This window comes from Crocodylus siamensis, chromosome 4, assembly GCF_052110815.1.
Source record: "Crocodylus siamensis isolate JL-2025a chromosome 4, ASM5211081v1, whole genome shotgun sequence".
Classification (NCBI taxonomy): domain Eukaryota; kingdom Metazoa; phylum Chordata; order Crocodylia; family Crocodylidae; genus Crocodylus; species Crocodylus siamensis.
In genome coordinates this window covers 28,011,432-28,024,903 of record NC_143398.1, presented here as the reverse complement: position 1 = coordinate 28,024,903, position 13,472 = coordinate 28,011,432, and the positions used below count along the sequence as shown (strand labels likewise).

The 13,472-nt window shown below is 41.1% G+C and overlaps 1 protein-coding gene across 9 annotated transcripts in view; it reads right to left on the bottom strand.

The window, feature by feature from the left end:
* KIF21A (kinesin family member 21A) overlaps window positions 1-13,472 on the bottom strand; it is a 139,768-nt gene that overhangs the window by 83,079 nt on the left and 43,217 nt on the right. For all 9 annotated transcript variants that reach the window (XM_090042056.1, XM_090042055.1, XM_090042058.1 and 6 more), the window contains one exon: window positions 879-1,101. In XM_090042056.1, coding sequence (XP_089898182.1) covers window positions 879-1,101 — 223 coding nt within the window. The remainder of the gene's footprint in view (window positions 1-878; window positions 1,102-13,472) is intronic.

Here is a 13,472-nt window from a genome sequence, read left to right as displayed (position 1 = left end):
GGTTTAGGGGTCTATATTGCAGTGGTTCTCAATCTTTTTAGACTCAAGGCACCTCCTGAAAAATGCTAACTCTTAGCTTTTACCAATTTTCTTGTTTGCAGAAAAATAATAGAGCAAGTCTTCTGTTGTAAAATCTCAAAAGACCGCAAGTCAGAATGTTTTTGATACTCCAAGCTTCTATTTGAAATCTCTCAGTTTATTTTAAGAATCACCTGTAGGTGTTTGCACACCCAACAATATAAATACTGTGCAGAAGCCTTGTTGACAATTACTACTCCTTTCCATCTAACTGATCTTTCAGTGCCTAACGGACAGATCTACAAAAGTACCGAGTCATTTACCTAAGGCAACATAACAAGTTTGAATCCAATTCTCCCAAGTTAACCACCTTTGCTCCCCTTTCAAATCAACAAAGAAAGAGGGTTGCTAACATACTTCTTTCTGCCAGATCTCCTTGATTTTGGAACCCATTCATCAATTCTTAATCTAATAACATTCAGGACGTATGTCAAAACCCATCATCTTCCCTAGGCATCTGAAAATGTCAAGCATATTACAAGGAAGCTGAATTTCTCAAAGGATCTGAGTTCTTCTGTCACCTGATTTACTGGTGGTTAATTATATTAAATTGTACTTCTGTATTTCAATGTATTTTAAAGTTACATAAGCAGCACTGGATTCTTGCATTTTATAAAGCAAAACAAAACATTATATATTTGTTTACACTACTTTGAGTGGCATCTATAGGCAAAGCACTATACAAACTTCTCAAAGAGTATTTTTAAAAAACAAATAAATTAATAAATTCTGAATCTTTAATAAAAATGCAGTTATTAGCCATTGCTTGCAAATATTTCACATTGAATTACAATGCTTACTTGGCCATAAGCAAAAACAGTGGCATTATATCCTTCAAAGCAACCATCGATCAGTTGTTCAATACATTGTACATAGATCTCCTGTTGCCGTGACTCGATGTCAAACACATAATCGAAAGTGAAGGCCTTGTCTTTTCCCAGGAACACTTGAGGCTCGCCAGGTGTGATAGATGTGCAAATATGGCATCCTTCAATCTTCTCTTTGGCTAGCTGTGGTCTAATTCTATTATAAAAAATAATAATATTTTTGTTAGAAACACTGTTACAGGAGCAATGCAGATAGAAGTAAAAGTTTCTTCTTTACTGAAAATATCAGAGATTCAGTAAATTTTTTATTTAACTTCAGCCCTTTGATGCAAAGCATGGATATTGTCATGATCACACTGATTCCAATTTCCAGATGAGATTTTTGAGATAAGTTTGGTTGGCTGTCAGAAACATTACTTTGACTGTGACAATTTTTAGGTTCACCCATCACTTAACTCAAGTCCAGAGTTTTTAAAAGTACAATATTTTTTATATTAAACATAAACATGTAAACCTCCTAAATTACAGTACTTTGAACTAACTTACTTGTTTGCTTCAGACTTTAAAAATAGGAAGAAACCTGACAGAGTTTGTTTTAAATAGTAAAAATCCAATTGTTACAGCAGCAAGCATAGAAAGGGCTTTATTTAAAAAAAAACAAACAACTTAATATTTACTTTGAAAATGACAAATGGTTCTGGCTGTAAAACCAATCCATGTCATCAAAAATTAAGAGGGTCCATAATATGTTTGTGTTTTCATAAAGACTCAGCGAGTCTGGTTTTCATTCTTACAGGGTGAAATATAAAAAGATCCAAGCATCTCAGAATAACCAACAGTTTAGTAGTTTGGGCAAGAGATAAGGCAGCAGTTGCACAACACCACCTTGGTCTAGAGCAGGGGTGTTAAACTCACTTCCTGACCTGGGCTATATCTGACCATGGAGCTCCTTGAGGGCTGAATCCAGCCCAGGGCACAGGATCGCTCTGGCAACAGTGGCAGCTCATGTTCCCACTTTGTAGACACAGCAATAATGGCAGTCTCAGCTCTCACAGCATGCACCATACAGGAGCTGGAGTTGCTACTGCAGACATGCATTTCGTGTCAGAGAAGCAGCTCTGGCTCTGGAAACGGAGCACATGGTGTCAACAACTCCAGCTCCAGGCCTGGCACAGGGCACTTGGTGGCAGCAACAGCTAGGCTGGCAGTTGAGAAGCTGGGGCTGCAGTGGTGGTGAAGGGCAAAGTGGAGGTAGGGCAACAGAGGCTGCGTCAACCCTAGCCCACCCTCCTGCCACCAAACCATCCTCCTGCCACCAAATTGCCAAGTCCATCAGGGCCTTAGGGCCATGACTTGTGTGGTATGGGGAACACCCAACTTGTTATGGCCCCAACTTCTGGTGGCCAGCTGGTAGCCCGGTGGGACAGATACAAGGGCTCTGCAGGCCATGTTTGACACTGATCTAGTGTTCTGTCATAATGTTCAATAGAATCAGCATCCAGTTATAAACTTTAAGTAGCAGCGTACACTTCTGTATAGTTAGCCTAGATTTACACAAAATTAAATATGTGAGCACTTTCTGGCCCTGTGTATCCATGAGATATCAAGTTGTGCTGAAATGTTGCCACCCTGTGCTTCGAACTATAGCACTTTAACTGGCATTGAACCACGACAGGCCAATCCAAACTTCTGATCTCTCACCAACGGGTACTTTGAATCTGGGTTGTATGTATCTTGCACACTTTATTATGGCCACTGTATTTGTTTAATTTTATGCAATAATGTACAAGACAGAGTACTTTTGATCATTTTTGTCATGAATTGTTTGCATAACAATTCACAGAAGAGGTTACAATTTACTTGCAAGGAAAAAAAGACATACAAGTTAAACCCTCTACAGGAAACTCATAAATAATACAGCAGGAAGAACCGCTCTTGTCAGCATATCCTCTGGTGCATAGTGGAAACTTAATAACCTTTGAAAAATATCATCAAAGGAACAATTACATAAAATGTTATATACTGTACAGGCAACCTCTTGGTCAGCAAGAGAAAAGTATTTTACAACTTGAAAATCTGCCTATGTTTAGCTAATAAATATCAGTCTACATTTACAAAAACCTCTGTAAACAATTTTATTGTTTTATCTTGCACACGAGCAATATAAAGGGATTCCAAAGAATTGTACTCGGCCTTGGTGAGGCCGCAGCTGGAGTACTGCGTCCAGTTTTGGGCTCCACAATTCAAAAAGGATGTGGAGAAGCTTGAGAGAGTCCAGAGAAGAGCCACGCGCATGATCAGAGGCCAGGAAAACAGATCTTACGATGACAGGCTGAGAGACATGGGACTCTTTCGCCTGGAAAAGCGCAGGCTCAGGGGTGATCTGATGGCCACCTATAAGTTTATCAGGGGTGAACACCAGGATCTGGGGGAACGTCTGTTCACCAGAGCGCCCCAAGGGATGACGAGGTTGAACGGTCACAAACTCCTGCAAGACCGTTTCAGGCTGGACATAAGGAAGAATTTCTTTACTGTCCGAGCCCCCAAGGTCTGGAACAGTCTGCCAGCGGAGGTGGTTCAAGCACCTACATTGAACACCTTCAAGAGTAAATTGGATGCTTATCTTGCTGGGATCCTATGACCCCAGCTGACTTCCTGCCCTTCAGGCAGGGGCCTGGACTCGATGATCTCTCGAGGTCCCTTCCAGCCCTAATGTCTATGAAATCTATGAAATCTATAAGATTTTATATTAAATCAGAATGCATGATAGGGCTTTAAGAATTACAGACAGCAGCTCCAGGAGCATTTAACAGATTTGCATCAGGCCTGTCCATATGTAGCAAAACTGAAGACAGAATATACAGTACAAGATTTGTAATTAAATCTCTTGATCCTAAACTAATAAAGTCTTTCAAACAAATACAAAAGACTTATTTCTTTTATTAGGCTGTGCAAATACAGTTCATTATTCAGGACTTGCCTTCCCTATAGTGCTTCAGTTGTGCAAAGTCCTAGAGAAAAACCTAACTTCACAGCCCAAACCATATATGATAGACAGGGAAATGATTCTTAGCTGGACACTTTACAGATGTTCAGTTACCTATTTTGCTGACATCTATGTAAATCAGTTGTCTTAAACATAAAAAACTAATAATAAGCAGTTGAAGGGCTATGAAAGATTCAACATCCTAGCCCAGGGTTTCTCAGCCCTGGGATGCCTTGAGATCCTATCACGGGGAGCCCAGGTCGACATGCAGTGTTAAGCACTGTCAGGTTTACAAACAGGATTCACGAGATAAACCCAGAGATTTCAAATAAAAATCCATAGTTGTGGTCATTCTAGGTTCTCTGGAGCAGAAAAACTGCTCTAATATTTTTCTGTAAATAAAAAAAAAAAGAATGAAAACTAAGAGCTGGCATTTCTCAAGGCCTGATTTGAGTATACCCAGGGGTACCTCAAATCTAGAAAGGTTGAGAACCACTGCCATAGTCATCCATTATTACTTTACTCAAGAGTTTCCAGAATGATGGGACCAGAGGACAGCACAAAGTAGTGGCCAAAGGAAGCAGACAAACAACACAACTGCTTTCCTGCCCCTCAGTTTCTGTTAGTTTAAAAATGGGTCTCTAGCTTTAACTGCTGGGAAGCAAGTATAATTGACATAATAACGTCTGCTGAAGAGACAGAAACAATAGCTCTGGGTTGCAGATGATCCCATCCATTTCATTCAATTCATTTCAGATGGTATCTTAAAATGTCAGCATTAACCCCTTTCCTTTCCTATCTGCTTTGATGAGCAGTATATGAGTATTAACCTCACCTTTCTCCAAAGGAGTACAAAAGCAAAAGAGTAACCAAAAGAGGTAACAAGAGGAGTAATACACAGCAGGACTACTGCAATACATGGCTGGGTTATTAGACTGCAGTGATTTAACCAAATGTATTTTACTAAAAGGGAGCTCAACTTTAAAGCTTCAAATGCAAACCATTCTTCTTCAGAACCCCCAAAAATCCTTGCCTCTTGCATAATTCCTGGACTATCACAGCTATAACCTCTCTCTAAAACTACCTTAACACACTGATGACCATTGTCATTACATTAGCAAGATGTTAAAGTCAAAACTAGCAAGTGTCAAAAAACTAACTAGTAACTTGTCACTAACTTAAGTGATTGTATTAGGTTACTATATGATAATCTAGAGAAAGTGAGGTGACAGTAATAGTTAGGGTACATAAAGATGTTCAGGGAAGTTAGACTGCATTAAAAATGGCCACCCAATCTAATTTACTGTATTTACTCGAATACAAGACAAGGACCCTCCCCCAATTAGTATAGGGGGAAAAAGCGCCTTGTCTTATAATCACATCCAGCAAAATTTCACTAAATACACTGCCTATCATTAAACTGCTGCCAAAAGCAGCATGTGCTCAGCAATGGAAACCAACTATAAAGCTGGAGTTGATTAAATGCAGCCAACACTGAGCATGAATATAAAACACATGGCCCACATTGGGCAACCATGCTAATGAGAACCTACCACAAGAATAAGTTAGTGTAAACCTTCTGAATAAGACAGACAGTAGTGCCCCATTAAGCACAGTTCCTGTCACCATTGACTCTTTTTCAAGTTATCAAGTCATAGTGAGCCATGGCATTGCATACAGTTCACCCAGAATCCCTCTGTTGGCCTCTCTCAAGCCTATCATGTATAATTAGTATGACCCCGTCCTCCATGAGATGAAGCCAGGCTAAATTGCCCAGAGCCTCATCTGCATATAAAATTTTGGAGCATCCCAAGACTTGACAAGAACAGCCGATCATGAGTGAGAGGCTAATTAAGACATGGATCCTTGGTGGGGGGTGGATATCTGAAATATGCACATATACTGAGCAGTGCTTAGCTGTGGGGTCACCGTTGCTTCAAATGCTGTCAACTCAGTTGGGGCCCAGCCCAATGAACTGTATGGCAAATCACAAACCTTTGGCTTTGGACTAATATCATGCATAGTTTGTACTACATACAAGTAGGTGCCAAAGTGATGTTCAAAAGTGTTTTTACAGGATAGCTGTGCTAAAACTTGAAACAATGTCAAAAAAAAGGTAACATCAATTCTGGACGAACTGAAGTCTATTGGTACTATATGCAAATTACTAGTCATGTTAAATTTCAAGGCTATTGTTTTCAAATTAGCTCCTCATTTCTATGTGCTCAGGGAGAGCAGAGTCTTATAGTACGGAGGGGGGAGGGGTGGAACGGCTTCCAAGGGAAAAAGTTGGGGGAAACCAGAATGCAAAGAGTTACCTGACCCCCAGATTTGTTTTCCCTCCTGTAGCAGTGGGAAAGAAACAAATTCAAGGCAAGCCTCCAATAATTCTATAGATGAGTCTTTCTCATCAAATTTTTGGTTCTCAAAGGTGTACTTATAGACTGTGATCAAGATGCCACTCAACACTGACTAAGGGACATTTAGCCTGAGTGTGAAATGTTACTTCATTTTAGCAAACTGCAATAACTGTCGCAACTTCCTTACAACACTGATACTGTTGTGCAGGTGTCAAGGAACATCAGGAAAGTGTAATATGAATAACCACCTTCAGATTGGTTAACACTTGGAGGTCAAGAAAGAAGAGAAGCCAGTGTTGAAGGCAGGCACGCTGTGTACAGCTGGTTTACAAAAATTAATTCTTCACAAGAGAGCTGTGATGGAAGAGATATCTTCACCTCTGCGCAGGACTGAATAAACTCTTTTGAAGTCAAATAGGCTTTGAAGTCAAATACACATCAAGTAAGCAACTGGCATTACATAGACAGAGTGTTCTGTAAACAGGAATTCTTTGATATTCAACTGTTGCAAAACACTAGTTCATAGTATCATAGTGCTTAGGGTCGGAAGGAACCTAAACAGATCAACAGGTCTGACCCCCTGGCCCGGGCAGGAACGAGTGCTGGGGTCATAACACCCCAGACAAATATCTATCCTTCCCCCTCTTGAAGACCCCCAAGGTAGGAGAAAGCACCACCTCCCTTGGGAGTTCATTCCAGAGCCTGGCAGCCCTAACTGTAAAGTAATGCCTCCTGATGTCCAGCCCGAACCTTCTAACAATTTGCGGTCGTTATTCCTAGCAACCCCCGGTGGTGCCTGGGGGAAGACAGTCTCACCCCATTTCCGCTGGCCCCCCCAGGTGAGTTTGTAAATGGCCACCAGATCTCCTCTCAGCCTTCTCTTGTGGAGGTTGAATAGATTCAGGCCCTTTAGCTTCTCTTCGTAGGGCCTGTCCCGTTGCCCCTGGACCATGTAAATGGCCCTCCTCTGGACCCTCTCAATGCCAGGCACATCCCTCTTGAAGTGCGACGCCCAGAAATGGATGCAGTACTCCAACGGCGGCCTGACCAACACCACACACGGGGGAAGGACCACCCCCCTGGACCTGCTTGTGATGCATTTGTAGATGCACGACAAGGTGCAGTTAGCCTTACTGACCACTTCCTCACATTGGCGACTCATGTTCATCATGGAGTCAACAATGACTCCAAGATCCCTTTCTGCTTCTGTGTTGACAAGAAGGGTGTTCCCCAGCCTATAGCTGTGTTGCTAGTTCCTTTTCCCTAGATGCAGTACCCTGCACTTGTCTGCACTGAATTCCATCCTATTCTAATTGTTTTAATATTTAGTATTAGCAAAAATTTTGTGTTTAAGCATAAGAAATATTAAATTCAGGATAACATTACTCAAATTTCCTATTACATAGCAGAAAGCAAGGATGCTTTCTTACTACCTGCCCCTCAATATCATTTTGCCACACCCAACTGCTTTCCACTCCACAACATTTGCAGTCTTCACATTTGCCTCAATATGCTTATATTCCTTTATATAAAACAGAGCAAATCAAATTGGTGCTGTTAGAGATACTACTTTTGGTTTTATCTTCAGAAATTCTATGGCATTCCTATTATTGTGGATTCAAAACTTGCTTTTTTGTTTACTGGGTTTTTACAGTGTTTGTTACCATAGCATCTGAGCATGTTTGGCCAGGGGTTACCAACTTTTTGCTACCATGTACAGCTATTTGCAACCTAGCCTCTGATACAGGTTACACATCTCCACAGATCTGCAGCAATCAGGTACTATGGGGGGAATAGAGATAGAACAAAGCAGACGGTAGGACCCCGGTAACACCACCACTATTGCCCAAGAGAGTTGCCCATTCTTTAAGCTACTCAAGTTGGATCTGTCTCTTTGCGGGCTGGATTCAGCCCATGAGCCATGAATTGCTGACCCCTTTTTGGCAACTTAGAATTCAACCAAATCAGTCTACCTGAATTCTCTATAAACAATTGTGAATGAAAGTGCAAATGTATTATGTATTATGGTCTAACAGATCAAGAGGGCTAGTCCAAGTTATGTTAGAATAAAGATGCTGCCTCACAGGTATTAGTTCATGTTAGCACTAGCAGCCACAGTATGAGCTCAGAGCCCCTGAAGAGTTCATACTCTGGTTGCTAGCACATTCTAGTCCCCATCCCAACACACATTCACTTAATTGTGTAAGCAACTCAGAACATATAGCATAACTGCAGGGTTGATGGCCCAGAGGTTGCAAGTTCAAGGCCACAGCAGAAGCTCTCACAGTGCAGACTTGCCAAGCTCCAACAAATCTGCAAATTCTGCTGAATACCTTGTCACAAGGACACAAAAAGGAAAGGACCACTTAAAAATTCAATAATTAAAGGTGTGTTTTTATTTGGTGGCGTAATTGCCAATTATATCTGTAGCTTTGTAATATGTTCCCCAATAATAATTACAAAAGGCTTCTGTGGCAGCCAGTTGAAGGGGCATGAAGAAGATGGAGGGGGTTTTGTTCTGAGGTATATATATTATTTTTAAAAATAAATTCAAAGTGGTGCTACCAGATTCCATTAATGCACCTTGAACTGCCCAAATCCATTTGTGATGCTGGGAGCGGCACAGCTAATGTCTTGCAGTTAGCATTCAAACTAGATATTGGAAAAAATGACTAATAAAGGCTAAGTTACATATGCATATGCAAGAAAACCACCTTATCCTGTTCTTGTTACCTCTCATAAAGTAACAGGGGCGCAAGTCAGGTCAACAGTGTTGTAAGACAAGACAGAGCCCATAGTTAATACTTCAGCAGGTGGCATTCTTCCCTGTAAGTCAGTATTGAAACAATAACCTATCTTGTTAGGAGAAAACCATGTTGCTGGCAGTCCTGTCTTTTGGATGACACACAAAACTGAGTATCTGACCATTTAAGATTATCAAAGACCAATGGCAATTTGCACAAAGCCCTAAAATGACAGCACCAGTATCCTGGCCAAATTCTAACCTTGCGATTTTATTCAACCTATTTATATTTCGCCCTGTTATTTCATGAGGGTAGGGGTTTTTTCCTCACTCTGACGTGTCAGTATGGCGTCTTAGAGATGGAGAAGGAAATACTTTATAAAGCACTCTGTCACACAGTTGGAAAGTGACACAGCAGTCACCCTAGCAGAGATTAATGTTAGTTAGCTACGCACATACACTGCAAGACTTACATTGCCAAACATTTTTATACATGACTGGACTATTCTGGCAGAGATACAAAGGCACAGACTTTTACACTTGCACTAAGATGCACTAGACTGGAACTCTTCATTGTAGTTAGTCTCCAAAAATTTGCAGACCCATTTGCCAGTTTGTTAGAATCAAGGTGTAGAGTTGGGCTCTGTGAAGTTTCGGTCCCTGATTCAATTCAGTGGAAATCTGGCCCTACTTGGTGGCCGAATCTCCGAATCTGAACTGAATCAGAGGACCCTTTAATCTTTCCGAATTGAACTGGAACCTTCCGAATCGACTCGGAGAGATTCAGAAAGATTCAGAGATTCGGACATAGAGACAACTTTATATGTTTTTTTCTAAATATGTCTAGGTAGCAGGCAGCCCATGAGTGCTGCAATGCTGGGGTGCATGGAGTGTCCCACAGAAGCACAGGGGGCTCCCCACCATGCTTGGCAGCAAACCCAAAAGTGGACCAGAAGCACTTCCAGTACACTTTAGGTCCACTGGGAAGTGTGCCAGGCCCCCCGCCAACTCAGCAACTGGTGCCTCCTGGGGGAAGGCATCTGGGGTCCCCCTGCAGCCGATTACTGAGCCAGGGCACGGGAGGCACCGCTGACCTAGAAGTGGGCAGGAAGTACTTCCAGTCCATTTCTGGGTTCACCGCCGAGCACATGGAGGGCCCCCCCACACTCCTGTGGCATGCTGCATGTGCCCCAGCACTGCAGCGTTCTGCATTATGAACTGTGCCTGGTACCTCAAGGTATGTAGAAAAAACTTAAAGCTGTGTCTGTGTCCAAATCTCTGACTCTCCGAATTAGCATTGAATCTTTAGATTCGGCTGAATTGAATCAGGGACAGTGATCTGAATCAATTAATCAAAATACTGTCCCTTATTCAGGCCAAATCTGAATCTAATAGGGCCCACTTCGCATACCCCTAGTGTAGAACATATATCAGTCACTGTAAGATACCTTGTAATAATTAACAATACAATAAAAAAGAAGAAAGTTCCCTAGCTGAAGTTTAAATAAACAAGGGGGCTATGGGAAGCAGGGAATGCTGCTATGCCAAGTCACAGTAAAATCATATTTGGACTGAAGATAATACTGAAATGAAACCGGTTCTTGATTCAAGCCTTGAGGAATCAAGCAACAACTCACATGATCTGAATTGGACTGTTGAAAATGCAGGATTATAATGCCTAAAATATCTTTTTACTATTATTTGTATTGTTTTAGTAGCTGGAGACCCCAATCATGATCAAGAGAAGGCTGTGCTAGACTGTACCAATATCTAAAATGACATACTTCCTCCCATGAAAAGCCTACTATTTCAGATAAGACATAAAATGTGGCCGTAAAGAACAAGAAGGAAAGAACAAGGGCAACAGTGTGGTTATATAGATTTAACAAGTTAATGGTCCTGAAGTCAAAGGTATTATTCACATAATAAAAAAGGGATCTGCAATCCCTAGCCATCCTATCATAATTTTAAAATAGCTTTCATCAAATTCCAGCCAAACAAATGACTAGTTTGTCTCTCGTGGTTTTATTTTTTAAAAAGAGCTCTCTTAAAAACTGAAGCAAGAACCACCATCCCCACCCACAAAGAGCTGCAAGCTGCCTCTTCCAATTTGCAAATTACAAGAAGAAAATAAATGAAACAATGGAATTTAAATTCAATAAAGGAAATATGGCACTGAGATAACTACATTTGTCTGGAGGCTGTTCCTTATCTTCCTCTCAGCTACCATGCTTTTGCTTTTCTTAGAGAGATTTAACATCCTAAAATAATTATTCTTTTCTGTAACAGATAGGCTCTGGCAGAGAGGCTCTTTTAGCCATTCGTGGTGTATGCTATAAGTCACATTCAGAACAGTGGGCTAAAATGGCTTCATCAGGCTGTTTTCTTCTGTTGGTTTTTGAACCCCTTTAATTCTAGCTCTACTGCTAGGCAGTCACTAACAGGCAGATGCTCAACCTATCTGGCCCAGAGGGCTGGATGAGGGGTATGGGGCAAGTCCATGGGCTGAATCCAGTACAGGGTCAGTCCATGGATGTGACGTAGCATGCTGGCCCACCCCTCCACTTTGGATGTGGTCACAGAGCAATTCCATGCACCACCCCAGCCCCATTCCTAAGCAATGTGGTGTGTGAGGCCACTTCATTCAGCCCCAAGCATTCCCCCATGGGTCCAGAAATTGCCATTACCCTGCTGCCAAATTAACCCTGCCACCAAATTTCTGGACCCATGGGGAGTCCCACAGTCTGGATGACATGACTCTGCAGACCAGACGGGCCTGCAAGCCAAAGATTGAATACCGCTGCTCACAAAGGAACAGTCAGGCAGTATTTTTTCAGATCAATTATTGAATAGTTCTGTAACTATCTGGCAGAGAGTGCAATACAGACGGCATATTCATATAGGAAAAAATGGCTTTTGTGTTCTCTCCACAAGAAGAAAAAGAGAGGGGAGAGACCCAAGTCTGCCTGTCTCCCCTGGCCATCACAACAAGCTGAGAAAAGCCTCAAGCACATCTAAAAGGAACCTCTTGTCATATCATGAACAAATAACCCCAAACCTTTTTTGCCAATTTCTCTCCTACCAACTAATTAATGGCTAAGGATTTTTCCTCCCCTAATAAACCTACAGTTTAAAAAGAATAAACTGATTATTTGGGGGGAGAGGAGGAAAAGGGACACATTGTTAAGGTTTTACATGTATCCCAATTAAAAAATTTAAATCCTTCTAATGTCTAGTGCAAGACAAAGTGAGCATTGAAGGAAAAATAACTTTCCTCAGAGTTCAAGCATGCATACCAAGAGCAAATAGCCAGCAGAACTTCAAGGGACATACAAATTACTTTAAAAAATATTGCTTCCAAAATCAGCATAGCGCTAAATCAATGTTAATCTTCAAAAAAAGAAATTTGCCTTCTTCTTCTATAAACACAATTACTAAATCATCTTCTCACCACCTAACAAGATGCATAATAATTACAGTCTACAAAGAATAAGGTTTAGGCAAACAGAGCGAACATTCCGTTCTAAACTAAAATACAAGACGCCAGGGACCTCCTGCTACCAAGAAACAAAGCAAAATACCACTTTTTAAAATTTGAAATTCAATATTCTTTTTACAACATAGAGGACTGTATTATTCACATCACCTGGAAGAAATTCCACTAGGTGAAAACCTAAAGCTGGAACTTCATTCTGTATTAAAATTGTTTCTAACTTTGCTTAAAAGGAAGGAGGGAACAAGGTTATTTCAACCTGAACATTTTCATACTGACTCAATTAAGAGATTTTTGTTTGCCTAAACTTTTAAGGAAATCACTCAGACCTATAAACAAGTTAATATTCATTATTCTACAAAGTTTTAATGCTGTAATTATTTTTGTACCAACAACTTAAGCAGCTTGTTTTTTTAAGAATTAAAGTATTTTCTTTTGTAAAAAACAGTAGAGTACTTCTTCAAGAAATTCACAGGTTAAAGTTACTACCACTCTGATGCACTATCAATTGGCTATGCACAAGTGCTCTCCTAAAAACTACACGCCACAGAAGTGAATGTGCAGAGCTGAATTAACAGGTGACACGTGTGGGAGAGGGGGAGCACAGGGAGATATGCTCCCCGCCACCCCCCCCCCCGATTTCTGTGCCAATGGGAGGGTGGGCAGCCCAACTGGAGCCAGCACCTGGCAGCAGCAGCACAGAGTTTTACCCCCTCATTGTCAACACTTATACATTGTCTATGGTAGAATCCACAGCCAGACAGGCGTTGGCACAGAACTTCAAAAGCCAAAAGGTAGAACAAACAGTTGACCCAGTCCAGTAAATACATAACTGGACAGAGGAGTGCAACAAATCTACTGTCTTAGTCATGAAAATCTGAACAGCACACATTTACCTAAATTACCATATGCACTGTTTAAACTTCCACTTTTGCAATTCATTTTGCTTGCCCCACTATATATCACACATGCACAAGGAGATGAA